This window comes from Aspergillus melleus (genome assembly GCF_016097325.1).
Source record: "Aspergillus melleus strain CBS 546.65 chromosome Unknown contig1, whole genome shotgun sequence".
In the NCBI taxonomy this organism is placed as follows: domain Eukaryota; kingdom Fungi; phylum Ascomycota; class Eurotiomycetes; order Eurotiales; family Aspergillaceae; genus Aspergillus; species Aspergillus melleus.
In genome coordinates, this window is record NW_025763370.1 from 6,075,188 (window position 1) to 6,100,082 (window position 24,895).

Consider the following 24,895-nt stretch of genomic DNA (forward strand, 5'->3'; position numbering starts at 1 on the left):
AAAACTTTTGCTACCCAGAGTTTGACCCCGCAATCTCCCTTAACCAAAAAATCATAATCCAAACAGACAAACGATAAATTAAGTACAATGACAATCTGAACATCAGAGCAGGAACGAAACACCAGAAACCAAACGACTCTGGCAGGTGAGAACCCTTCAAAGGAAGACCCACCCATCAATCTCACCCTCATCACTCAAAGCGTCCACGAACTCAGTCTCCCCCACTGACTCTAGGTCAGCATCGATAGCAGGGTCTCGAGGATAGAAATACACACAATCCTTCACTCCCTCAGGGACCACCTTCACGCGGAGCACCACGATATCCTGGCCGCGACACTTGCCCCGCTTCTCGTACGCATTATTCACGAGCTCCAGATCCCGACTCGAGCCCAGATGCCAGATAATCGCCGTGGTGATGACCTGGGCATCGTCGGGCTCGGGCTTCGGGCTGAGCGGGGCGGTCGCGATGTTGAAGGTCACTTTGACGCGGTAATACGTGTCTTTGTTGCGACGGGCGAGAGAGGTCTTCGAGGGACGGGGCTCCATGCACGCGACGAAGAGCTGGCGGGATAGTTCCTTGCGGATGTGCTCGATGCCGGAACAGATAGTCGCCTCGTTGATGTAGCCGTATAGGTTGATGGTGAAGGGGCAGCCGCCTTCGAACTCGAACCCCTGGGCCTCGAGCTTCATCTGACGGTCGAGGTCATTGAGGGTCACCTTGAAGGGCATGAACATGGAGTGGATAGAAGACGACATGGTGGTTGGAGGAGGTTTGAGGCTCTGTAGATTGTAGATGGCTCAGAGGGAGGGAGGATGGAGTTGCTGGTGTCGTGAAGGATGACAGTCATACAGGATTATATAGACGCCTCCTGAGCTGGACAGGAACCTTCCGGCTGAGTGTCCGGGACGAGAGATGACGTTGATTGATTGGGATAGCGTCGTTTGAGAAGGGAAGTACCGGTTGTTGGGGATTGTACGTCAGGCTCCCTTCTAAGCGATTCTAGGCGTAGGTTGCTAGGCAGTGTCCAGTTACTAGTCTTCACTTGATGCTTTTCAAACATAGAAGTCACGGGCTTTGCAACTGGGTAATACCTACCCATGCTTCAGTAAAAGCACGGCGCATTTCAACAGAGCACGGGCAGGGTAGGATCACACCAAACATGGAATGACACCAATCTATGATTACTGTTCGTGCACCCTCCAGGTTGTTCCATAATCAACTCCATGACTCCTCCTGGCGCAGAATCGTCGAATCTTGCGAAGAGACACTCCTTTCCCCAATATAGATCACAAAAAGGTACATCACCACAGAAACACCCCCTTCCTGGTCGACGGATCGAGCCTGTAAACCCTCACAGCCCGGATCCTCGGAGGCTGCGGCCACCAAGGCATTTTTCATGTGCGTTTCATATGTGATTTTTGATCGCAGAATGTGCGCGATTCTTTCCAGCACCAGCACGGCTGTCTGGTTTTCTCTGAAAGAGACGCGGTCAAGGTCCCAGAGAGAGTACGTGACGAGAAAAAACACTGTGCGCTTGTCTCGCTCGGTCGAGGGCTTGTGTGGCTTGCCGCGACGAACAGCGCGAACGAGTCGGTTGAGCAGGAACGTTAAAATGTCGGAGCGGTTGCTGTAGGCGACGTAGGTCGGTACGTCGAATTCGAGGGTGATGCGGTAGGGCGATTCGCGGTCTTGGAATTCAAGTCCTTGATGTTCCAATAGATCGCGACGGGCTTGGTCTTCGATGGTATCTGGGTATGGTGTGGACACAGGGCGAGGCAGCAAACTGGCGAATGGAGACATTGATGCCATAGCGGAGAGGATGTAGAAGATCGGCTTTCGAGGCCTCTTCTTGTGAAGGTTTGTCAGGTAGGTGAAGCAAATGTCTCTATGTACCCGTCCATCTCTTTTATAAGATCAGAAGATTTGCATAACAAACGGATATTGCCGATAGATGAAGTATGAATGAAGCCGTGAACTTCCACTATCCTGATCATTCTGAAACCTTGTATTTCTAACCTGTCCATGTAAGGGTTTAGTAAAGTGAATGAAGATAGGACGTAATACTTACACAATCCGCACTAATAGAAGAAACTTCGTCCTGTCTATAATCAAACCAGCCCAAACTCCAGTTCTAGCCTAATCCCACATCCAGATATATGGTACACAGTAACCAAACATATACACACAGCGAAGGTATCCAAACCCATCCTGCCCAAAGCATCCCATCTTATGTCATCCTTCCATCCTATCGTCGGCAAACCCTCAATCCAAACTTCCAGAAACCATCATAGCCCATCATACACTGCATTAAAATCTCAACATCACATCCGTCAGAACCTCTACGTCGCGGGAACCCCCGACGCGACTCCGGCGGCAGCTTGCGACGGCCTGCCCGCATACAGCACGAACAGGACGACGGCAACGACGGCACCGAGGACAAGTCCCTTGACCTTGGCCGGGTTGTCGCGACGGTACTCGCCCACCTGGAGACGCACGTCCGTGGTGAGCGAGCGCATCTTCTCCGCGCCGAGCTTGTAGTAGACCAGCCCGCCCAGGGCGATCGAGTATCCGAAGAACTGCTGCAGGGTGACGGGGTCCAGGAAGATGACCATCGATGCGACGACCAGGAGGATGTCCTTGAGGATACCGGCCATGGTGAGGACGACGGCGGATGTTTTGCCGATCTAGAAGGAGTTAGCTCATATGCTGTCATACGGGCGAGGGAATAGGAGGGACTCACCAGAAGGACGACAGAGACGTTGAGCAGGAATGCGACCAGGGCGTTCGCGACGAGGGTCGAGATTCCGAGGTTGTTGATATCGCCCATCGTCAGACGGGGCAGTTCATAGAAGTAGGTGACGATACCGTTGGTCACGGCGCAGGCTGGCGCGAAGTAGTAGAGAGAAACCAGAGGGTCCATTTTGAATTCGGAGGAGCTGAGAAGGCGCTGGACCATGACCAGACGGAGCGCCTCGAAGATGATACCACCAATTTGAACTATATTGTGTTAGTCCTGTCTGATTGGAGGGTTATAATGGTGCAGACGTACTCAGGAATCCCACCGTGTCGAATTTGATCTCGCCGAAGGAAGCGATCACAACACCCACGACGATAAACATGACATTGCCGAGAGTGCGCATGTTGGCTGGCGCGATTCCGAAAGCCCAGGTCGCGAGGAGAGTAGCGACCGCGTTGGTAGCCTGGAGAGTTAGTTCGTATCCTTTTCTTGCTCTGGTTGTGACAAACTCACCTTGAGCATCTGGATAAAAGACACACTCAGGTAGAGGTAGGCCAGGTTACCACAGATCAGACTCAAACTGAACATGATACCAATGGGCACGATCGCCTTGCTATTCACCACGCAAGTCAGCTCCTGACCCAATCCAATCCACTATCCTTATCACTCACGTATATGTCACCGGCGTCATGGGAACCTTGTGTCGCGAGTCCAGCTTGTCGGTGAAATGGGCCAGGATCTGGGTCATGACGGTCGCGAAAGTCATGTGCCATGATGTAAGGAACAGCGCTGGAAGGTATTAATTCATCGATCGCGCAGCCACAATGATCAGGGACTTACGGAAATCTAAAGAAAAAAAAGCGAGAGTCAGCGATCGAGGTCAAAACATACGCGATGACAAAACGCGAGGGTCAATTGGAGCTCACCGAATTTGGCAGAGAACAGAACCCATTTGTTAAACAGAATAACACTGGAGCTCAATCCGATCCACAGCCTAACAGTTCCAGTTCAGTATACCGACTTCCCAACCCAGATAGACGATACGCACACAATGTAGACCGCGGGGTGCAGGCCGGTGCCAGTGGGCGGCGCAGCGGCCGTTCCGCTCTCGAGTTTCCGATCATCCTTGGACGAGGACATGATGGCGCGATTCAGGGTTTGCACAAGGCGGGGGATGAACAGCGATTGGGGGTGGAAAAAAAAACCAAGTCGAGAGGAAAAGCGCGCGGGCGTTTATTATTATAAAGAAAAAAAAAAATGACGATGGAGAAGAGAACCACGGGCAGGGCGATCGGCAGCGGTACACGTCAACCCGCGAGGTTTGGTTTATTGGGAGGCTTGTTTCATCTCCGAAACTCGCACCATTCGACACCTTCGAGTACGTCACCGCCTCCCCTGTCGGGTCCCTGACGGTGGGTCGCCTGCCCCTTTTTTTTTCGGCTCTCTTTCGTCACGTCGTTGAGGGATCAGATTAACAATTTAGAGTTAAACTGCTGCCACGAGAGGCCTTGGTTGGTTCAGGGTTCATCGGTCGTGGCCGTAGTCGCATTCGGTGGGTCAGAATGCAGCGTCTCACGGTCCTCATGATTGCAGGACAGTCGCTGGTTGACCGTTTAGGATTAATTGGTCATAATTCAGGACTCTACAGAAGTCCTTGAGTCGCGACGGGTGGAAGTAGGGTTGTCCTGGTCAGCTGCCTCATCGTTGCCTGTGGCTGCCTTATCCCGACTCCTCAGAAGTGATGGGTCCATTCCTCACATTACTGAAAAAGGCATGCAGATAGAGGAGTCCTTGGAATGGATCTATTTTTTCCAGTACTTTAACCGAGAACGCACGCCCCAAACATTCGACTTCTGCCATAGAATCTCCACTGCTGCCGAACCTCTGGGAGCATTGCAGGGCTAACAAATATGGGGAATTTATTTCAAGGCAAGACCGATTGACGCCGATGTCAATAGTCAGACACGCTACTCCGTAGGGCGATGATCGGAGAAACTGGCGGTAAAAAGAGGTACGGAGCTTCAGGCAGTCTGTAGCGACTTCGATAGCTATTATGAGAACGTTCAGCGTGGTTGCTTCTATTCCCTGTCATCAATAGTTTTCAAAGACAGACGATGCCAGTGGTCGTTGAGAAGCCGCGGACTTCCTATAATCACTGTTGATGTTCGCATTCAGATGCGCCGTCATTGGCCAGTGAATCATTATTTCATCCATTATTTGCAGACCAAATCTCCCCTTTGTCACACTATAAGACAGATATTGGTTGTGTTGTATTACATTTCGATGCCTGAATGCTTCGTACCAGGATATATATAGACCAGGAGAGCCAACTAGGAACACATAATCAGGGCCTCGAACATCGTAGAAAGAGTAAATGCCAACAGTCCTCGCCCTTGTGGAAGATCGAATAAGGCATCTTCTAGAAATTCTTCAGGGATTTGAGTTTTTCTAGACCAAATCGCTGGTAATGAAGATCAGCGCCCCCTACTCATCAACCCGATGCAAGCCCGGGCCCGTCCGGCGTCACTAAACTCCGGTAGCTGTCAGTGCAAGGTTTTGAGTCTTGACAGTTGATTTTGTGAAGACCATGCAAAGCTTGGTCTTTCTCTATCCAAGGCAGATTTGTAGTATTACTCATGTTGGCCAAGTTTATGGTGATCTATCGTTCCAATCATATCATGTCTATGTACAGCAACCGTCATTAACCTGTAGATAAGGGTGAATACTATCCAAAATCTCAAACGCCTGCAAGATCCCAATTGATAGTGAAATGTAAGAGTAAAATGATCTAGAATATCCGCGTGGTGCTCGGTTTCATCCACAGCGGTTTCTCGCATTGATGGTTGGCCCGCCAATTCTTGATCTTCTGCACGTCCCAGCCAGCTGATAGTTTTACTTCCGGGGTATGAGGCTTCCTGGAGCCAAGGCGCATCGTTCGGACGAATACGCAATGTCCCGCGAAATCATAGGTGTAGGAGAGACATTCGGCGTGTTCGTGGCATGCTTCTCGACAGTCGTCGAATGACCGATGCGCGGAAGATTCGGGAGGTTCTTGGAAGCCGCCCCAGTCGCCGTTGTCCCATTCGGATTTTTGTTCGAGGACGCCGAGTTTGAGATGCGCGAAGAGGTCGGTGTAGAGGAGGGGTGTCTGTTCTCTGGGGTTCAGTATTGCGTGGTAACTCTGTGGGGCTGAGAGCTTACCAATCGATCCCGTCGGTTCTCCCATTTGACCAAATCTTCCATGTCGTGCAGAAACGTTTTATGCATGCTGATTACTGGCTGGCACCAGTAGGCATTTTCGAACGGGATCCCATGTAGCGGATGAGGGTTAAACATCGGCCACATCCCGGATAGTTTCACGCCGTGGTCGTACAGCGCCCATCCGAGTACCGAGTCCCCGCAACAGTCGCCCTTGACCACCTCCTCGTATCGCACACTCAACGACGGCTCGATATATTCTCCTCGCGAGCCAGTCCCCCGCGAGACTAATCGCTCCACCGCCCCAGCGGAGAGCACGAATCCCGCTCCTCCGTATGCGAAAAAGGTTCTCTGGTCCCCTGCCCATCGTCCTGGCGTTGGAGATCCGAAATATAGCGGTACCGATGGGTTGAATTGATCCAAGAGACGGAACAGGTTATCCCAGACATAGTAGGTGTCTGATTCGAGGAAAACAAACCACTGGGCCGTCGGGTTCATTCCGTATGCGCTCTCCACCATGGGTAGGAATTTGAAGCGATCGAGTCGCCACCCTTCCGCCGAGTCGACCGTCTTTCCTTGCTGGATGGCATCGTAGGCGTCGAAATCTGGGGTGTTGTTGCGGAACGACGCTGGTAGGGTTCCGAGAATGTCGTATACGTGGTGACCATTCAGCTCGGACTCGCGGTCCGAAACGATGAGAAGGTTAGAGATGCAGCGGGTCACGGTGGCTAGCTGTGTCTCGAGGCGGTCTTTGGCTTCGGAGGAGCCGATTTTCAAGACAACCTGGACGCGCGAGAGGAGGTGGGTAGGGAAGGAGTCGCAGATGGCGTCGTCGCTGATGGTGAATTTGGAGCGTGTATCGGGCTGTTTGAAGCGCGTGGTTGTTTCCCATGTCCAGTAGTCGGGTTCATATTCATGCTTGGGGCGCCGGTGGTATAGAGCGGCTGAGTCGAGAGAATCGGTTCCTAGTTGGAGGTCTAGAACGGAGGCGGCGATGACGAGGAGTAGGACGACAAAGAGAATACTTGTTGGTTTGCGCGACAGCATGGTCCCCAGTCTTTGAGAAGAAAAATGTGAGAAGGCGTGAAGTTTCAAGCAACAGTCCGAATAGTTGCTGTGATGGTGAAGACAGAATCACGACATCGCCACTTGTAATGCAGTTCAGTTACAACCAAAGTCACAAGCTGAAAGAAGTCATGATCTCATGAGGAGCAAAATGGGAAAGAACGAAGTTGAGTTGAAGAGGACAGGCACCGGGGAGAAAGAGACCAGAGTTTGTTCAAGAGCTGACGAGTCGTGTGAGGATTGGCAGAGGGGAAAATAAGGATGCTGCCATCCACGCCATCGACAACCAAACAGGGTCACTAGCGCCTTGGGTCTGGGTCCAGGGCCACCTGAACCATGGCACCGTCCATGATAGAATTGAAGAATATGTCCCGTTTCTTTTGATCTTCTCCGGGTTGCTCCACATCCACATTGTTGATGAGAAGGATTTGACGGTATGCTCCGATATTGAACACATGTCTTGAGAATGGCTTCAGATCTGTTCCCTCTGACTGCAGCCAGATGGCCTTCTCGTCGATCGACGCCAGGCAGCAGGAGGGATCGCCATGCATACTTCCCTTCCTCCTGCCGGCCCCACTCGCCACGGCAAGCCAAGCCAATTGCCGTCTCTTCCTGAGGCGCCCACGGCTGGGCTGCCCAAGGCCATTTCGTCATTAGCACCGCGCAACCAACAAATGCAAATCAGACGGGGTTCTGGGAGTTATTCTTGGTGTTTGTTATTGTCTTGGCCCGTCCAGCCATGTTGTACAGCGATCAAACCGTGTACCCTGGCTGTTTCGTGCTGGTCGCCTGAGGCTACCCTGGCGCCGATCCCAATTGACGGCATCCGCGGTTGGGCCGCTGCCGTTGCTCGGCATGACGTTGGCCGGTCCAGACCCTTTCTTTCTATTCCAAATGTTTTCGACCGATCGAGAAAATTACCCGTTCGGGTTCATTTTGAGGTTTCTCATTCCTACCTCCTCTTGGTCTATACTGGACAGCTCAAGTAAGTCATGACTCCATCCAGTGCGGTATTTAGGAGACAAGCGGTCTGTAACCCTCACCGAATATTAATGTTAAGGGAAGATCGGACGCTGTCTTGATCTAGTCCGGGGTCATAGCAAAGGAGCTGTCGAAGTGGGGATGCTCATGGCGTCATATCTCGAACACGGAACCGGTTTCCTAGCGATTCTTCTCCAGTATGGTGTACTACTGTGTACGGTGTACGAGTTATGCATTAATGTCGCAGATGATCTTCATTTCTGCTGCAACTCTTATAACAATGGGAACAGTAAGTTTTCGGTGTAGACAGCATCGTTGGTTCGTTTGAACGGCGCTGTACCGGTGGATTCTGAGTCAAAGCCTTCGGTCGGAATATCTCCTTTGATTTCTTTCATCCTGACGCCTATTCATGCGATTTTACGTTACCGACCATTTTCTAAGTAGTACCGACTGTCATTCAGCCTGCGGGGCATCAGCCCCCACTGGCCTAGCAATCGGATAGGGTGCTTATGTCTCAACCTAAATCAAAACAAACTCTTGCCCTATGCTTTCTCCTTTCTCTTGGTCATTCAATTTGATATACTAGGACTTTGCATTCGCACTTCTTAAAAAGAGACACGAAGAAATCAGAGCAAGACTGACGTGATTATATGCTAACAAACAGACGCCGCCCATCAATGCTAAATCTAAATGCTCTGTTAATTACAGAGCGTTCTACAAAGCAGATCTCTATCTATTCCGGTTTGGATTGCTCCAATTTAGTTAATACCTCGCTATTCGGCTGCTCATCCTGCCACCGCTTCCGTGGTAGCTCAAACGTCGACGAGACGCGCCCATACGACATGCCTCCTAACTGGCCCAGCGGACGAAGTTTCTCCAAATCGATATGACTACCCTCCGCATTGACGGCGTCTTCCTGAACCCAGAACATAGTCGCCTTGACCAAAACCAACGAAGCGATGCTCATGCCTGGCTGGACGTGGTCCTCAAACTCCTTGATATCGACCACCTTGCCCTCGACTGAGAAGACCGATTCCTGGACCCGCGACGCCTTGACCGTCGTCGTGGGAGCTTCGTGAAGACCTGATACGTCCCATTCAGACACCCCGTAGGGCGCGTCGATGGATGACGCGTTCACGGCCTCGATCATGTTTTCTGATACTGTGTTGATCACGCACTCTCCGGTCTCTTTCAGATTGCGGTACGTGTCCTTGACGCGGCCCGGTCGTGATGAGAATCCAACGATGAACATCGGCGGATCATGTTCAATGACCTGGAAGTAGCTGAAGGGGGAAAGATTCTTGGTCTTGCCGTCCCCCGACACTGTGCTCAAGAATCCGATCGGTCGCGGCGCTACCCCCGAGATGAGGAGACGGTAGTTGTTCACCGTCGCCCGGTCCGTGGCGTAGGGATCGATCTCGCGGTATGGTTTGCTGAGACTCGCGCCATTGTCGTTCACGCCGTCACCGTACTGCCAGTTGGGATCGGGCGATTTGGTCACCTCGATCGGCGCGTTGGAGTGGTCGAAGTCCGGTCGGTTGGCTTGCGTTTTTTCGAAGTTTTCCACTTTTTCGACAATCTTGTAATTCAATTGTGAGTGGTGTGGTGTTTTTGTTGCTGCTGCCGCTGCAGTGGAACCCATCCTTGGATTTGTTGGTGCTTTGCGCAGTGTAAGAAGGGATGATGATGCGATTGGTCTGGGCGTTCACGTTAGCAACTGCTCGTAGAGGAGGTTTGGAGACCTACTGCCTGGATAGGCGATGGACTATTTGAGGGGAGAGGCTTAGTGAGCGCAACATTGCAAATGACTTGTGGTTTTATCGATAGATAGTTGGACAGTCAACAACGCCTTCTATGCGGCAGGATCTTTTCGTGCTTTCGGGATCGCCACCCGAGGCTCGGTGCCACCAGCCGAGCGTTGCAAGCCTTGGATCCAAGTGTACATTTCACTGTTGGGGTCGGTCGCATGTAAACAAACCTTCCACTTTCAAAAGCAAAATGTTTCAACGTGGTATTTGTGCTCTCGCTGTTAGTAGGCCACATCTTCAATCCTTTCGTCGGCGTCCACAGTCCCTCCTAGCTGCCGTTACTATGTCTTCGCCAACCGCGAGATCCAAGACGAGTGTGACTTCGGTGCATACAGACAAAGCCTACAAACGTTCGTGAATCCTCTGGGCTTTTGAATCACTCACAGTCACTACGCTGACCAATACCCATTTCAAACCAGCTTTTGCCCATTACGCAAGTCCTTATTTCCCATTCCTCTCTGCCTAGCTAACATTGCGTCCCAAGTCGCAAGCGATAAAATCGCCCGGCCATGTCTGGCTCTCCGGTCAAATCCCAGCCGATGCAAATGGAAACCTCATACAAGGATCGATGACCGAACATGTCCAAGCAATCATTAGGAATACGGAAGCCATTTTACTTGAAGCCGGGTCGTCGCTGGAGAACGTGGTCAAGGTCGTGGTAAGTTCGACGGCGTTTCGTCTGACTTGCATACAATAGTTGATGTTCCCATTAAGGTGTATATGAAAGACGCAAAAGCCATGCCTGAATTTGCCGCAGTCTATGATCCTGCATTGCCGCATAAGCCGGCGCGGTCGATGGTCGAGGTATCGCATTTACCGGCGGGCGTTGATATTCAGGTTGATTTCATCGCGGTGACCACATCGCCTAGCCTCTGAGCAGTGTTGCTTTGACAATTTGTCGCGAGAATCAAGGGTGGTGGTGTGATGCTTGCGGATAATCGAGCAATGATATTGGATGGATAGTATAATCAACTAGATACGGAAGAATGGTACGGATAGACATGTGTCATCGTTGTATTCGCTTGCTGTCATGAAGATAAACGGCAACCGTCGACACGGTAAACGTAGAGCTGTAAAAGTATGCTTCGGAAACAATCGCTGGCCCTTTTGCATTGAGTCTGATCTTTATTCTACAACAACAGTGACGAGGAGTGACTCGTCGCAGGCTCGGTTCTTCTCATATCCAAAGAATTTCAAGGCATTGGTTCACGCACAGCGGAGACGTACTGCCACTAATCAGCATAATCGAAAAGAAGTAGATATGTTCTGAATTATACCGGAATGATGTGTGCCTTTTCGACATCCCAGACGCCACTTGAGGCGTAGACATCACTCTTGATAATCTCCTTGACCTCCTCGAGATCGGAAGCGGCGTACACAAGCATACTGCCCTTGAAGGGCGGCGTTTCGCCCTCCACGGGATGGGACTCAAACATTGCTCCTAGGTATGGTTAGATGCATATCGCCGAGTTCCGTTGTGTTTCAGAGAAAGCATACCGCCAGCTAGTAGTTTGCCCGATGAGACAAAGCCCTTGACACCCTCGTAATGCTTTCTATGGAGTGTCATTCGGTGGGCCGGACACAAATAACCGTCGATAAACTTACGGTCGAACCTCCAATCGACGTTCCAAAGCGTTTGGCTTGTCAGGGATAATGCAGAGCCATTCTTTCTTTGCCTTGGAGGCCATACTGCGGCGACTTGTAGTCAGGGTTGGTAGCAACGATTGAGATACGGGTTTCCTGCAGAGGAAGACAGGACAAAATAGAGAACGAGAAAGCATTTGGGCAGTCATTGTTGGAGACTGAGAATGAGGGCGGTTGTGACTCAAAGTATCCCCAATCTGTATCAACTACTGTCTACTCGAGAACGTTCGGGCGGAGAATCCGAAGTGGACACGGTAGTTAGTAGCTGCCTCAGGCAATAATATTGACTAAGCACTGTCTTGGCATGGCTTTTCTTGTCTCGAGCCTTTAAACTTGCGTCGATTCATCCATGAACTCTGCCGTGGGTTTGAAACAAAGAATGAACGAACGAAAAATCTGTCGATGGCCGCGAGACTCCTGTTGGATATCATCATGAAACCAGTCAATTCGCCCGAAAGCGGACTCCATCGAGCCAGAAATAGCATGCCGATCAAGCGATAAAGCAACCATCATTGGCCGCCGGCAGCTTCGTTCACATTGAGAGGGTCCAACATGTCACAGAACGATTGCTTTGGCCATGCTCTAAACATCCTGCGGCCCAGGGCTGACGAATTTATGCGTGCATTATGGGCTATGGCCTAGTCAGGTCCACAGATAATGAAGCTGGGCGAATCCGACCCCCCTTATTGCTCAAAACATATACTCTGCCGTCCTAGCGAACTTGCGCAGACCGTGGCCACCGGCGCTCAATTTGTACGACAAAAACACGGATCATGATTGCGAATTGATCACCTTGAACGAGGCTCGACATAGTTTAGAGGTTCTCCCGGACGCTGACGATGACATCTTCCGAGTCAGCCTCAAGCACCAGATGGCATTCCTTCTTGATTTCATGACTCTCCATATTCGTCTGTCTATCCGTCTTCCGATTGCTCACGCCCGATACGCTCCATGGACGGCCTTCGGGGGATGAGTACCTGGGAACCTCGGGATATCATCACTACCACCCGATTGATCGTTTAGTATTCGCCGCCCAGAACCGACTGCATTACCTGCTCAACCGACAGAGCCACAATGTCACCAGTACGGCCGATCGCTATCGCCTCCGCCGCGGCCGTCATCCACCGCCTGGTTTTGACCAGTGGTTCGAGTTTGCGCAAGCTAGGAATGCTGTCGTTGTGGAGGAGTTCTTCGACCAAATCTACAGCGATTTGAGTCCATACTGGGGAGTCGAACCGGCCGACTTGCGTCGCCAGGCGAGTGGCTTTGCACAGCGTATCACGGTGCGGGACCATGTTTCCAGAGCTATCGTAGACCTTGAAAATAGCGACCGACTAGCTGCATGGCATAACCTGATTTCCACCATTCAGGAGTATCTCCCGGACATGGATATCCCAGTGAATACTATGGATCAGCCTCGGATTGTCATGCCATGGGAAGCCAAGTCACATTACGTGCTCAAAGACTATTCCTGCCAGCGAGTCTGGAGCCCCGGGGATGTGGTTTCGGAGTACATGCCGTTGCCCAATCCAGGCATAGTGCAGCCCCGACCGTATCAGCCTCCGGTCATTGACATAGCGCCTTCGAGCTTCTGGGACGTGGTGCGGGATGGGTGCCCATCCGACACTTCACCGCGGAGCACCTCTCTTCCCCAGATTGACTTCTCCAGTCCTCCCCCAGAACTCGACAATTACCGTCACATGCTACAAGATGGCTATGTCAGTAACTGGCCTCAGTCCAAAGACCCATGCGCCCGACCGGAGCTACAGGTTCTGCATGGTACATTTATCGAGCCTACCGCCGTCTCTGTCGCCCACGAACTGTTTCCCGTATTTGGTGACTCAAAACTATCCGTGAACAATGACATTTTACTTCCTTCGGCCAATGACTGGACGAGCGAAGATGATTCCCGTTCTGAAGATAGAAACAATGAAGATTGGATTCTGTAGAAGGATATGGTATTCTGGCGCGGTCCGGCGACGGGAGGCCACAATCGCGAAGAGAATTGGACTGGGTTTCACCGTCATCGTTTCGTCGCTATGATGAACGCAACGACAGTCGAACGGGCAGATATTGGTCGATCCTATCTGAATTTCCGGCTTCCAAGCTACCAACATTACCGACTCGCCGCTGGCATCGAAGGCGAGCTTCCCAAGTTCCTCGCAAACTACACTGATGTCGGCTTTACACATCTCGACTGCGACGGTTTCGAACCCTCTAACCCGCATTGTCCATATACGGAAGACTATTTTCGCCTGAAGGAAGAGACTCTGTCAACCGAACAGTACAACTACAAATATGCGCCCGATCTGGACGGTGGCTCAAGCAGTGGCCGATTCCGCCGACTCCTCCTCTCAACGTCCCTTCCCCTTAAGTCGACCGTGTACACCTAATGGCACGATTCGCGCCTTGTTCCCTGGGCGCATTTCATTCCCATGGACTCTACTTTCATGGATGTTTACGGTATCATGGAGTATCTCCTTGGGTTTGGCGACGACGAAGGTCATGATTTGACGGCAGAGAGGATTGCGTTGGATGGTAAACGCTGGGCCGAGAAAGTCCTGCGAAAAGAAGACATGCAGATCTACGTGTATCGTCTGCTGTTGGAGTATGCACGTGTCTGTGATGATCGGCGCGAGTTCCTCGGATTCGTAGCCGATCTCTGACGGGCGTCTAGATAGCTTCATGTCGCCAATTCCTCCGGTCGGATGTTGCGAAACTATTAATATCAATGGCTTTAATACGAAGATTTCACCTCGCTTAAAGGAAATTGTTAATTCGCATTCCAAATGACCGAGCGGCTGCAACCCACGTGGGCCGGGTTACGATGTCTAGTGGCAGCGATCTGGTTATCGCTAGTTTCTCTTCCTCTATCTTCAAGACCCTCTTTCTTCCTCATTTAAACCAGGCAGGCTCACCATGGCCTCAATCTACCAAGGCCTAACAGACATGTTTTCTCTTTTTCTCGCCGTTCTGTCCTCCGGGACTCCGTCTCTCGCTCGCGATTCCTTTTATCCCTCCCTGAACCACACGACGTACATCACCGATGCCGTGCTGGGTCCGTACGGGGGCATCTACGCCGCACCTGCCGATCAACCCAGTCCTCCCTCGCACAACGATGTCTACAATTACTGTTCGATGCCTCACCCTCGCGCAGAGACCTACGCGCTGCCGCCTCCGATCGCGAACAATTCTGTCTCGGCGCGGTTAGTCTACTTGGAGTACATGCAGCGTCATCAACGCCGCACGCCGTACAACATTCTTCCGGGTGGCGAAGTATGTCCTGTCTTATCGCTGGTCGCATATTGAGCGGCTCTAACTTTTGCAGAATGAACCCTTCAATTGCGACAATATTCGCCCTCATCTATACGCCGCACCAGAGCAAGGCGCATCGCCCGCCCATGTCTACGGCCAGGCCTACTCGGACCCGGCCAACCCCTTCCTGGCCTCGTATGTCAACGGATCATGCCAATACCCCCAGCTCACTATTGGCGGTCTCCTCGACGGCTACCAGCACGGTCGGGACCTCCATGCTGTCTACAGCGACAAGCTTGACTTGATCCCGTCCTCTCCGGATCGCAAGAAGGTCTGGCTGCGCTCTACTTCCTCCGTGCTCACGCAGAGCTCGGCTGGTGGAGTCCTCCGCGGCATCTGGCCCGACCACGAGGGACCTATCGCTCTCCATCAGCAGGCCTCGGGCATCGACACGCTCGACCGTGGCTTCCCCTGCTCGGCGCGCGATTATCTTCTCTCATCTATCCAGTCGACGTCTGTCTGGAACGAGCATCTAAGTGTGACTGCCTCGCTCCGCGACCGTCTGGCTACGGTCTTCGATGCCAACGAGTCCAGTTGGATGTCCACGTTTGATCATTTCGCGGATAACTTCCAAGCGCGGTTATGCAATGGTTACGATCTCCCTTGTCAGAAAGACGGGTCGAATTGCGTGACCACTGCCGAAGCGCACGAGGTGTTCCGCGCGGGTGACTGGGAATGGAATTACTGGTGGCGGTACAATGATGACGCGACGCTATATATCCAGCTCGTTCAGGGCCTTTTCATCGGCGATGTCGTGAGAAAGCTCGAAGCCGTGCAAAACGGCCGGTCGGACGTGGTGTACAGTCATACTTTCCTTCACGACGGCGATATTGGCCCGGTGTTGGGCGCTCTGGGAATCAAGGCGCTCAGGTGGCCTGGGATGGCGGCTAATATCGCTATCGAGGTTTGGTATGTTCTCTGCTCTTGTCTAGAGTTCTTTTTGATCATTTCTCTAACCGTTGATAGGGAAACATCGTCATCCGACCTCTACGTCCGGGTCCTGTATAGCGGGCACGCCGTGAAAACGATCCACGGAGCATTGGATTGGATTCCGCTTTCCAAGCTGCTGGATATTCTGCGACCGTTTGTGCCGGAGGATATCATATCCATGTGTAACGCATAGCAATCTGTACATTTTCTATGTACACTTCACCCACCAGAATCAAACAAAACATTAAGTTCAATCCGCGCAACAATAACAATACACCCCGTCAGAGCAACACTGCGGATAGTCTCCATGGCAGCAGACCGCTCGCGAACAGGGCGACGAGCATGTATAGCAACCTGAAGTAGCGGGGTTAGGTGGACGTGTTCTGTGAGACCGTCGGAGGAAAAGGAGAATGACGCACGGTTGTCATCAGCTCCGAGAATATTCTGGTCCATGTTCAGTGTATGCACGGCGGGGTCCTTTCGAGGCGTTGTCGCTCTCGCTGCGCTCGTCAGCCATCTCTTTCTGCTCGCCTGTAGCTATCGAATCTAGGATATGAGAGAGAACCATACGGGTAGTTTTTCGATGGTCTTGCATGAGGCCCGAGATGAACGGTAAGGACAGGGCTATCAAGTAAATTGGTTTCATGATGGATGTGATATCTCGTATGCTTTATGAATAGCTAGCTCAGACCCGGAATTGTGTTGAGACAGCTCCCTGGTTATATAGGCTCAGTGTTGGGTAGGGCTGTCCAGTCATCTGCGCCTGTCATCCGCGTTACGAGGTCAGATGGTGTGGCTCCCAGCAGATGATCGGGATCGCCGTCCAGGTCTCATATCCCGGAGACTTTAGCGGAGGGGATCCTAGTCTTGAAGATTATGACAGCATGTATATTTCCTGAGAGGGAGTGGTTCAGGGTGATCGGGGTATGTACTCTTAACTTTAGCTGCTTTTAGGAGTTAGGCCAATGGTCCTGGAAATTCCTCTTCATTCGTGATTTGTACTCTGGTCAGCCATGGATAAGTTATCTGTACGACTTTGACACAGAAGTCTGGGTAATACGAGCGAAGTCAAGAATTAATGCACAACACAATTTTCTTTTTGGATTTTAGAAATGTGCTCTTGCTCGGACAACGATCTAGGAGATTCATTAATCCCGCGGGTTTTCTCATCGGCGCACCTACATGATGTATAGCTGCCAATACCGACTATCAATGACCCCGTCAGTGATTACTCTCCCTCTATCTGTTCTTAGATAGCTTACAAGATCTCACCTGTTTACGTTAGGGGATGAGGCCAACATGAGAGGATATCACTTCCAAATTTTCTAAATTCATTAACTGCGAGGATTCAAAGGGAAGTATGGAGGAACCTGGTGCATAACCAGAAACCTAAGACCATAGCTTTCATAGCCACATTTGATCTATAATTATCTACGCCTGTCTTCGTTTAAGCGGACTGTCCGACACTATTTGCCCAAGTTCGTTTGAAGTAGACTCAAGTAGTCGTTGCGGCAACCATGATATACAATCGTCTGAATGATTCCAACGGCGAGCTTTAAGTTATCGCACCGTACTCAAGAGGTCGTCCGCTATAGAGAAAAGAATATGGACTAGCGATAGACCGTTTATGAAACTACGTTTATTTTCGCGTCAACAACTGAAGGCCAAAGCCGATGCAAACCAGGTAAACAGAGAGAAACACGTGGGGATGTTCTCCCGACGCGTTGCACTCTCTCAATCCCCACCACCTCGCGTTGCTAAGATGTTTCGAAGGCTGAGGTCCCTTTCCAGCAGGTCCACTGCATCGATGGCTTTCCAGATAATCTCAGACTTACATCTGGAGATTAATAAATAGTATTCTTCATTCAAGATCCCTGCGCGCGCCAAATACGTACCTTATCCTCGCCGTTGACGTCGGGCGCTTAACGGACTACCACGCGTATCGAGACTTTATCCGACAGCTGACCACGCGGTTTGAGTTGGTCTTTCTGGTCCTGGGAAACCATGAGTTCTACAATGGTACCTTTGCAGCGGGGCTTGAAAAAGCCAAGCAACTCGAACGCAACCCCTCGATGGATGGTCGGCTTGTGATCCTTCATCGGAAACGATACGATATTCCGGGAGCTCGTGTCTCGATACTAGGATGTACCTTGTGGTCCGCAGTCCCAGATCAATCGAAGGATATCGTGCAGGCAAAGGTCAAGGACTTTAAGAGGATGGGAGGCTGGACGGTGGATGACCATAATGCTCACCATAGATCCGATCATGCGTGGCTGGTGAAAGAAGTGGAAGTTGTACAACGGCAGAATGAAGAGGCATCTCAGAGCGAGAGAAGGAAGGTCCTTGTCGCAACACATCATGCACAGCGAATTCCCAACATGAAGGCAGTGCCTGGAGTTCTGCCTTTGGGACGGACGTTCTCTCGCCACTATCGGCTGGGGTTGATACGTGGGTGTTTGGACACACGCATTATGCCACCGAGTTCCAACACAACAAGACAAGGGTCGTCAGCAATCAGCGGGGATATGTGCTGCCTGGGATCAACGATCCTTCCAAGCACCGTGATGAAGGTGTAAGACTTGCAGCAACGGAAGACATTCCGCTGCCGGATGATTCCGACCTTCCGAGCGCTTCCCGTCGCTTGGACTCTCCTAATGCGGAAGGGTTATCGCCCGCGCCCGCATACAAAAGACGTACCTGAGTCCCCCTTGCTGGCGGAGAAGAAGCTTCTTCCCACCTAAACTCACCATGGCTCCTCATCCACTTGCTATCCTCTCAGAGGAGGAGACTAACATCGCCCGCGATGTGGTTGTTGCCTCTCACCCCGACACTGTCATCGATTTCCGCGAGATCTACCTGTTAGAACCCCCAAAGGATCAGCTGCGCGACTTCCTCGCATTGGAACATGCTGGACGGCTGAGTCCGACCACGCCTCGCCCACCTCGTATGGCCCTATGCCAGTACGATGTCATCGGCTCCGATCGAATTCCTTCCTACCAGGAGTCTGCCGTGGATGTAGGATCGCGCAAGCGTGTCAAGCATCACGTCGTTGGAAAGCAACATCATGCAGCGCTGACAGTGTATGTTAATGTGACCCTTTTGAGCCCAGTATGGCCTGCTAATATCGTCATAGGAGCGAATTCGATGTCCTTGTCGACCGTTGCTTTGCCTCCCCCCTGTTCAAGCAAGCTCTTGCTGAATTCGACCTCCCCGAAGGCTTCGAAGTGGTGATCGAGCCATGGCCATACGGTGGACTTGACTACGTCGATGAGAACCGCCGATTCTTCCAGGGTCTCTGCTTTGCGCGCGACAAAACCAAGAACAATGCCGATGCCAACTTTTACTCCTACCCATTGCCTCTCATTCCCGTCATGGATGCTCACACCCAGCAAATCATTCGAGTGGATCGTCCTGCTACCGGAGGTAAAGGAGACGGTCTCCGTGATCAAACCTTCAAGCGCGATATTATCGGTCATTGCAAGGGCTCGGATTACGTACCGGAACTGCTGCCTGAGGGCACGCGCAAGGATCTGAAGCCATTGAACCTGGTGCAGCCCGAAGGGCCATCCTTCCGCATCACCAATGAGTCCCTGGTCGAATGGCAGAAGTGGCGTTTCCGCGTTGCATTCAACCCTCGCGAGGGAGCCACTATCCATGATGTCTGGTACGATGGGCGCAGCGTTATGTATCGACTGGCGATTAGTGAAATGGTGAGTGTCCCACGCGCATCGTTGTACCGCTCACTAACAGCCCCAGACCGTTCCCTATGCCGATCCTCGTCCTCCGTTCCACCGCAAGCAAGCGTTCGATTTCGGTGATGGTGGTGGCGGAAACATGGCCAACAATCTGTCCATTGGCTGTGATTGCCTGGGTGTGATTAAATACTTCGACGCTGTACTTACCGAGCCGGATGGATCCGCCAAGAAACTGCCCAATGCTATCTGCCTGCACGAACAGGACGGTGGCATTGGCTGGAAACACTCCAATTGGCGCACTGGACGAGCCGTGGTGACTCGCAACCGGGAGCTGGTGGTGCAATTTATCATCACCTTGGCGAACTATGAATATATCTTTGCCTACAAGTTTGACCAGGCGGGTGGCATTACGGTAGAGTCGCGTGCAACGGGCATTCTGAACGTGGTCAACATCGACGCCGGCAAGACCAGCGAATATGGCAACGTCGTCAGCGGAGGTGTCCTGGCTCAGAACCATCAGCATATCTTTTGCGTTCGAATGGACCCTGCCGTCGACGGAGCGGACAACTCGGTTGTCGTGGAGGAGTCGCACCCGGTGCCCATGAACGAGGTTACAAATCCTAACGGCAACTTCTACCAGGTGACGAACCAGACCATCGAGCGCGCTGGCTGGTTCGACGCTGCTCCGGATCTGAACCGAACTGTCAAAATCATCAACCCTCACCGCACGAACCCTATCAGCGGGAAGCCTGTCGCATACAAATTCATCCCCTTGGCGACCCAGAAGTTGCTGGCCGATCCTAACTCGATCCAGGCGAAGCGCGCCCAATTCGCACAGCACCATGTCTGGGTGACGAAGTACCGCGATGGCGAGCTTTATGCCGGCGGACGGTATACCTTGCAGAGTCAAGAGGAGGTGGACGGGGTTGCTGACGCGGTGCGACGTGGCGACTCTGTCGCCGATACCGACGTGGTGGTATGGAGTTGCTTCGGGATTACGCATAATCCTCGAGTAGAGGACTGGCCGGTGATGTAAGACCCCTTCCTATGGCTCTTTGGTCTCTTTGATTCCCCATGTACTAATAATTCTTAGGCCCGTCGAGACATTCCAGCTGATGATTCGACCATCCGACTTCTTCACGGCCAACCCAGCGCTAGACGTTCCCTCGGACAAGAACGGGGCCTCGGTTGTCGTGGGTGGAGATTGCTGCCGGAATGCGCATATCTAAGTACTGACCTGGCTAAGTATATGGTGTGCCGGCTATGATTTACGATCCTATGTACATTGTTTTTGATTTTGGACATGATGTAAATGAAAGAATCGATGATTATCTGTCGAGATAAGATAGAAAATGATAAGATAAAGGATGATAAGATAAGCAACGGTGAAATTCCGCATTGCGCTCGGAGCCTCGGAAAGCAGGATTTGCTTCCTCAGCTTTCTCACTTTCCGGTCTGCCTGCCTAGCTTGCTCGGAACGCACACCAGACAGAACCTAATCAACTCTACTGTTCCTCCCATTTCCGAACTGATTGCGCAACGGCCTGTTCGGCATGGACATCCTGTCTCCTAAACGCAGTGGCGATGATACCCCGGAACCGCCTCGGAGTAAGAAACGGGCTAAATATACCCAAGTAGCATGGTGGGTTCTGTTGCCTGTTTGATCATAGCGCTGTGACATGCTAATCCGAGTATAGTAATGAATGCAAGCGACGAAAACTTAAGTGTAGTGGCGACGCAGTTTGTACTCGCTGTGCTCGTGATGACGTCGAGTGCATTTATACGGGGAATGCGCACGCGGCAAACCATGTTGCCTATCCGGTGGAGGAGAAAAATGAGGGGTATGTTCACTGCTCGGGCCTGATTTCTCTACTTGGTCGGTAATGTTTGTCTATTAGTTTGAGTACTCTTGTCCGCGCGGTCGATTCTCAAGTCCAGTTGTTGCGACGGGAAATGCGCGTCATGGCGGCCCGGGTGAGGCAGATCGAATCGTCTTCTGTCACTGGGAGTACTGCCCCCAGCATCATTCCGGCCTCCGGGTCAACTGTCTCCTCCTCGTCGAATAATGCGGGTTTACAGCGCATTATGAATCGCCCTCAGTCACCTTCTTACGTGGGGCCGACCAGCGCGGAGTTCGGGCTCACGGCCCGTCAGAAATCAGTAGATGATAGCGATGGGGATGACCTGGCGTCTACGGCTGCGGCGAGCCCTGCTCCGCCGTCTGATACGGAAGCCATGTCTGCTGATCCTTTGGGGTGTTTGGGGCTAGCGGAGGCCTTGCGTCTGGTAACGGTGTACGAGAATACAGTTGGTTTGATGTATCCGTGCGTCGATCTCGACAGCGTACGGGCCTATGTCGCCGAGTACTATCGAACCGAGGGACGTCCAGGGCCGACCTCTCCGGTAACGATGGATCAGGATTGGTTCTTCGCGCGCGATGTCGAGGTGCTGAAGATTATTCTGGCGACGGCGTTGCTGGCGGAGTCGCATGGACGCAGCGAGAGGGCGGCGTTCCTGGCTGATAGCGTGGAGGATCGGTTTGCGACCCGAGTGAAGATTGCAGAGGTCGATATGAAGGAGTTGTTGATCTTGACGTTACTGGTAGGTTGGATGAGTTACATAGTTCACGTGTATGGCTGTGCTGACCTTGATTTAGTCTATCTTCCACTCCTATCGCGATGACGAGGTTATCTCCTGGCGTCTCATCGGCATGGCTGTCCGCGGCTCTATGCAGCTCGGTCTACACTGCCAAGAAACCTGGTTGCAAACCGGAGGCGTGTTCCCCGGGGAGCTGCAATGGACCTGGGCGAGTCGGCTGTTCTGGTGTATTTACGTACTCGACCGCAAATGGTCGTTCGGTACGGGTTTGCCGTTTGCCATTCAGGACTCGGACATGGATACTAACCTGCCGGAACCGGGCACCTCGACCCCCTATCTCACATGCATGATCACCTACGCTCGATTGAGCACGAAGATTTGGGGCTTGGTAGTTGGCTGGCGCAGTCGGCCTCGTTCCGCGACCTCGGATTACTGCTCCTACCTTGACTTCCAAGTCCAACAATGGATTCAATCCATTCCGCGGGAGTTGCGATTCGATCCATCCCAGCGCAAGTCAGATACCGATCCGCAGGCGGATAATATGATGATGCTTCAAGTCTTGCTGGCGCTGCAGGCCAATCAGCTGCGTATCCTTGTCTATCGACAGAATCTTCTCACGAACGAGAGCATCGAAACGAACGTCTCCGGCGCCACCACTGCTGTTGAGACAGCCAAAAGCTCTATTCACATGCTCGATTTCTTTTCCCGCGTCTCGGACATCTATTTCCAGCGTCCGGAGCCGTTCAACTATTTCCTGATCTCTGCATTAGCTGCGCTCTTTCTGGCCGTTTTGCATTCTCCCTCGAGATTCAGTCAAATCTGTCGGCCGGAGTTCTATGCCGCGGTCGATATGGTGAGGAAGTCGTCGACGAGAGCGCGAACCTCACGACGTCTACAGAAGATTATTCGCAGCTTGAAATTGATCCGGTTGAATTTGCCGGGACAGTCCGCGAGAGGCACCCAGAATCATGTAAATCGACGAGAGTCTCACATGAGTCAGAGGAAAGTTGAGTCTACATCTTCGACGGTGGCGTCTCCGTTTGACACGCCTACGTCGCTGCCTAATCACCGCCAGCCTCCAGTTTCTGGGACATCTACGCCGCAATTTTCCTTATCTATGTGGTCTTTCTCGCCTCCACCGACAGCCCCAGATGGCTCGACCCGACAGGATAGTACTACCTGCGAGGACCTGACTAGCTTCTTCGAAATGGCCGGCGGTTTGTACTTTGATCCTAGGACTGGAGGACACGAGGATATAGTCGCTGAGACAGGCGGCGAAGGACTCGACGCGTTTCATGCGGAGGATGAGGCGTTGACGAGGGTCATGGCTGGATTACTTTAATAAACAACCATATCTTGAGAGACGCTTGAATATAACATTATACCTGTTCGTTCATAGTAACTGAGGAAATATCTGCATGAATCGAGACCTAAATAATGCCCTTCAAAATTTATATACTGGAACCAAAACGAAAGTACGATACAGAAATTACACAACAGGCCATCCGCTGGAGAAGTCGATCTTGTTCCAGCCGAACAGCTTCTGACCGTCTCCGTAGCCAATGGTGGTGTCGACGTAGTGGTAGTAGAGGACAGGGCCGTGCGTGGAGTCAGTAAAGACACCCCTAGATGGACAGGTTAGAAAACATGTTTGGATGAATAAAGTAAGGAGGGAGAACATACTGTCCGCCAGGTCCGTACACGTTTCCATGACTTTCTAGGACCACGGTTCCGCCGCCGTTGGTGCATGCTACACCGTTGGCATCGACCTGGTACCGATTAGCTATGATTCATCCAATGCAGCACACCAGACAAGGCATGCGCTGATCAAATAACAGAGGGAAAACTCACAAAGTTGCCCGTCGCACTGCTCGACCGACACACCTTGATCTTGTACTCGGCGCCCGCAGCCGGTCGGTCGGTATCGTATCCACAGCACTTCCCAGTCGAGAAGAACAGGTAGTAGTAGTTCCCGTTCTTGTACAGATAGGCGGCCTCGACCTCGTGGCTGCCGGCCGGGTCGTAGGCGATGTTGTACGACGAGGAGGACACCTTCGTCGCGGCGGAATTGAACGGTGCCTGGTATAGATTGCCCCAGAAGGAACCGAAGTTCATGTAGTAGGTGCCGCCGTCGTTGAAGAGGTTGGCGTCGATGGCGTTGTAGTTCTTGGATGAGTCGGAGCGGACTCCCGTGGCGCCGAGGTCGGTCCAGTCTCCTTCGTTCATGGTCGGGGAGGTTGCGAGACCGATGGCGGAGTTCTGGGAGCCAAAGGTGGAGACGGAGTAGTAGAGGTGGTAGGCGTTGCCGACCTTTTGAATGTCGGGGGCCTGTTGGAGAGGAAGATGTTAGGGTTGGGTTGGATCCTGTGACTTGACGGGAGCCAGTATAGGAGGAAACACACCCAGAGGTCATCTTTTCCTTCCAGGTCGATGGAAGAACCACCAGGGAGGACAGAGCCGATTGCCTCCCATGGTCCCTCGATCGACGACGCAGAGGCATACGAGATCTTGTTTCCGGTGGAAAAACGGAAGTATTTCCCGTCTGACTCTCGTTGGATCAAGCCCGGGTCATGGATATTGCAGGCTCCGGAACAGGCGCCGGGGTTGGCGTAGCCATGGACCAGAGCAGAGAGCAAAGGGATGGAGAGAAGCGACAAAGAGTACATGGTGAGAAAAGAAGATGAGACAGATCTGGTTTCAACAGGAAACTCTTGTTTCTTTCGATCTTCCCCTCGGGCTACTTATACATGTCATTCGGTCTACCTCGGAGGGACGTGCTTCAGCCTTCAAAATGCCATTTGTGGAATACGCTACCCCTGTCCGGCAGTTTATGGTGGCTGACGAAAGGGAAATTGGCATTCCTGGAATTTGTACCTGGCGTTTCCGGTGGAGATACTTTTTCTCATCTGCATACGATCCATGC

The 24,895-nt window shown here is 52.1% G+C and overlaps 15 protein-coding genes across 15 annotated transcripts; 7 read left to right on the plus strand and 8 right to left on the minus strand.

Moving 5' to 3' along the window:
• Positions 1 to 156: 156 nt before the first annotated feature.
• On the minus strand, positions 157 to 756 carry LDX57_002162 (uncharacterized protein; the record flags this gene model as incomplete). Its single annotated transcript, XM_046083806.1, has 1 exon — positions 157 to 756. The coding sequence occupies one exon, from the start codon at positions 754 to 756 to the stop codon at positions 157 to 159; it is 600 nt and encodes a 199-aa protein (XP_045939769.1).
• Positions 757 to 1,216: 460 nt separating this feature from the next.
• Positions 1,217 to 1,810, minus strand: LDX57_002163 (uncharacterized protein; the record flags this gene model as incomplete). Its single annotated transcript, XM_046083807.1, has 1 exon — positions 1,217 to 1,810. The coding sequence occupies one exon, from the start codon at positions 1,808 to 1,810 to the stop codon at positions 1,217 to 1,219; it is 594 nt and encodes a 197-aa protein (XP_045939770.1).
• Positions 1,811 to 2,340: 530 nt separating this feature from the next.
• Positions 2,341 to 3,878, minus strand: LDX57_002164 (uncharacterized protein; the record flags this gene model as incomplete). Its single annotated transcript, XM_046083808.1, has 8 exons — positions 2,341 to 2,685; positions 2,742 to 2,998; positions 3,051 to 3,201; positions 3,252 to 3,351; positions 3,410 to 3,527; positions 3,579 to 3,584; positions 3,665 to 3,732; positions 3,787 to 3,878. 8 exons carry the CDS (start codon positions 3,876 to 3,878, stop codon positions 2,341 to 2,343), a joined length of 1,137 nt encoding a protein of 378 aa, XP_045939771.1.
• A 1,648-nt stretch (positions 3,879 to 5,526) lies between these two features.
• On the minus strand, positions 5,527 to 6,983 carry LDX57_002165 (uncharacterized protein; the record flags this gene model as incomplete). Its single annotated transcript, XM_046083809.1, has 2 exons — positions 5,527 to 5,886; positions 5,940 to 6,983. 2 exons carry the CDS (start codon positions 6,981 to 6,983, stop codon positions 5,527 to 5,529), a joined length of 1,404 nt encoding a protein of 467 aa, XP_045939772.1.
• A 1,732-nt stretch (positions 6,984 to 8,715) lies between these two features.
• Positions 8,716 to 9,624, minus strand: LDX57_002166 (flavin reductase family protein; the record flags this gene model as incomplete). The annotated part of the gene is made up of 1 exon (XM_046083810.1): positions 8,716 to 9,624. One exon carries the CDS (start codon positions 9,622 to 9,624, stop codon positions 8,716 to 8,718), a length of 909 nt encoding a protein of 302 aa, XP_045939773.1.
• Positions 9,625 to 10,358: 734 nt separating this feature from the next.
• Positions 10,359 to 10,666, plus strand: LDX57_002167 (RidA family protein; the record flags this gene model as incomplete). The annotated part of the gene is made up of 2 exons (XM_046083811.1): positions 10,359 to 10,448; positions 10,505 to 10,666. The coding sequence occupies 2 exons, from the start codon at positions 10,359 to 10,361 to the stop codon at positions 10,664 to 10,666; spliced, it is 252 nt and encodes an 83-aa protein (XP_045939774.1).
• Positions 10,667 to 10,983: 317 nt separating this feature from the next.
• Positions 10,984 to 11,478, minus strand: LDX57_002168 (YciI family protein; the record flags this gene model as incomplete). The annotated part of the gene is made up of 4 exons (XM_046083812.1): positions 10,984 to 11,016; positions 11,068 to 11,231; positions 11,288 to 11,343; positions 11,396 to 11,478. The coding sequence occupies 4 exons, from the start codon at positions 11,476 to 11,478 to the stop codon at positions 10,984 to 10,986; spliced, it is 336 nt and encodes a 111-aa protein (XP_045939775.1).
• A 907-nt stretch (positions 11,479 to 12,385) lies between these two features.
• On the plus strand, positions 12,386 to 13,383 carry LDX57_002169 (uncharacterized protein; the record flags this gene model as incomplete). Its single annotated transcript, XM_046083813.1, has 2 exons — positions 12,386 to 12,407; positions 12,458 to 13,383. The coding sequence occupies 2 exons, from the start codon at positions 12,386 to 12,388 to the stop codon at positions 13,381 to 13,383; spliced, it is 948 nt and encodes a 315-aa protein (XP_045939776.1).
• Positions 13,384 to 13,473: 90 nt separating this feature from the next.
• Positions 13,474 to 13,827, plus strand: LDX57_002170 (uncharacterized protein; the record flags this gene model as incomplete). Its single annotated transcript, XM_046083814.1, has 1 exon — positions 13,474 to 13,827. The coding sequence occupies one exon, from the start codon at positions 13,474 to 13,476 to the stop codon at positions 13,825 to 13,827; it is 354 nt and encodes a 117-aa protein (XP_045939777.1).
• Positions 13,828 to 13,869: 42 nt separating this feature from the next.
• On the plus strand, positions 13,870 to 14,100 carry LDX57_002171 (uncharacterized protein; the record flags this gene model as incomplete). The annotated part of the gene is made up of 1 exon (XM_046083815.1): positions 13,870 to 14,100. The coding sequence occupies one exon, from the start codon at positions 13,870 to 13,872 to the stop codon at positions 14,098 to 14,100; it is 231 nt and encodes a 76-aa protein (XP_045939778.1).
• Positions 14,101 to 14,353: 253 nt separating this feature from the next.
• On the plus strand, positions 14,354 to 15,872 carry LDX57_002172 (histidine phosphatase family protein; the record flags this gene model as incomplete). The annotated part of the gene is made up of 3 exons (XM_046083816.1): positions 14,354 to 14,710; positions 14,763 to 15,658; positions 15,716 to 15,872. 3 exons carry the CDS (start codon positions 14,354 to 14,356, stop codon positions 15,870 to 15,872), a joined length of 1,410 nt encoding a protein of 469 aa, XP_045939779.1.
• A 26-nt stretch (positions 15,873 to 15,898) lies between these two features.
• LDX57_002173 (uncharacterized protein) lies at positions 15,899 to 16,325 on the minus strand (the record flags this gene model as incomplete). Its single annotated transcript, XM_046083817.1, has 2 exons — positions 15,899 to 16,179; positions 16,250 to 16,325. 2 exons carry the CDS (start codon positions 16,323 to 16,325, stop codon positions 15,899 to 15,901), a joined length of 357 nt encoding a protein of 118 aa, XP_045939780.1.
• A 1,967-nt stretch (positions 16,326 to 18,292) lies between these two features.
• On the plus strand, positions 18,293 to 21,975 carry LDX57_002174 (putative copper amine oxidase). Its single transcript, XM_046083818.1, has 4 exons — positions 18,293 to 18,759; positions 18,813 to 19,389; positions 19,436 to 20,406; positions 20,468 to 21,975. Exons 1-4 carry the CDS (start codon positions 18,428 to 18,430, stop codon positions 20,601 to 20,603), a joined length of 2,016 nt encoding a protein of 671 aa, XP_045939781.1. The 5' UTR covers positions 18,293 to 18,427; the 3' UTR covers positions 20,604 to 21,975.
• Positions 21,328 to 23,314, plus strand: LDX57_002175 (transcription factor domain-containing protein; the record flags this gene model as incomplete). Its single annotated transcript, XM_046083819.1, has 2 exons — positions 21,328 to 21,975; positions 22,031 to 23,314. The coding sequence occupies 2 exons, from the start codon at positions 21,328 to 21,330 to the stop codon at positions 23,312 to 23,314; spliced, it is 1,932 nt and encodes a 643-aa protein (XP_045939782.1).
• Positions 23,315 to 23,461: 147 nt separating this feature from the next.
• Positions 23,462 to 24,638, minus strand: LDX57_002176 (arabinan endo-1,5-alpha-L-arabinosidase; the record flags this gene model as incomplete). The annotated part of the gene is made up of 4 exons (XM_046083820.1): positions 23,462 to 23,597; positions 23,656 to 23,741; positions 23,824 to 24,300; positions 24,375 to 24,638. The coding sequence occupies 4 exons, from the start codon at positions 24,636 to 24,638 to the stop codon at positions 23,462 to 23,464; spliced, it is 963 nt and encodes a 320-aa protein (XP_045939783.1).
• Between the last annotated feature and the right edge of the window lie 257 nt (positions 24,639 to 24,895).

What these genes read in the sequence shown, in the direction of transcription:
- LDX57_002174 (XM_046083818.1), top strand. Translation starts at nt 18,428, where the DNA reads ATGGCTCCTCATCCACTTGCTATCCTCTCAGAGGAGGAGACTAACATC. An exon ending in CATCATGCAGCGCTGACAGT is followed by an intron (nt 18,760 to 18,812) that starts GTATGTTAATGT and finishes ATATCGTCATAG; the next exon opens with GAGCGAATTCGATGTCCTTG. An exon ending in GACTGGCGATTAGTGAAATG is followed by an intron (nt 19,390 to 19,435) that starts GTGAGTGTCCCA and finishes TAACAGCCCCAG; the next exon opens with ACCGTTCCCTATGCCGATCC.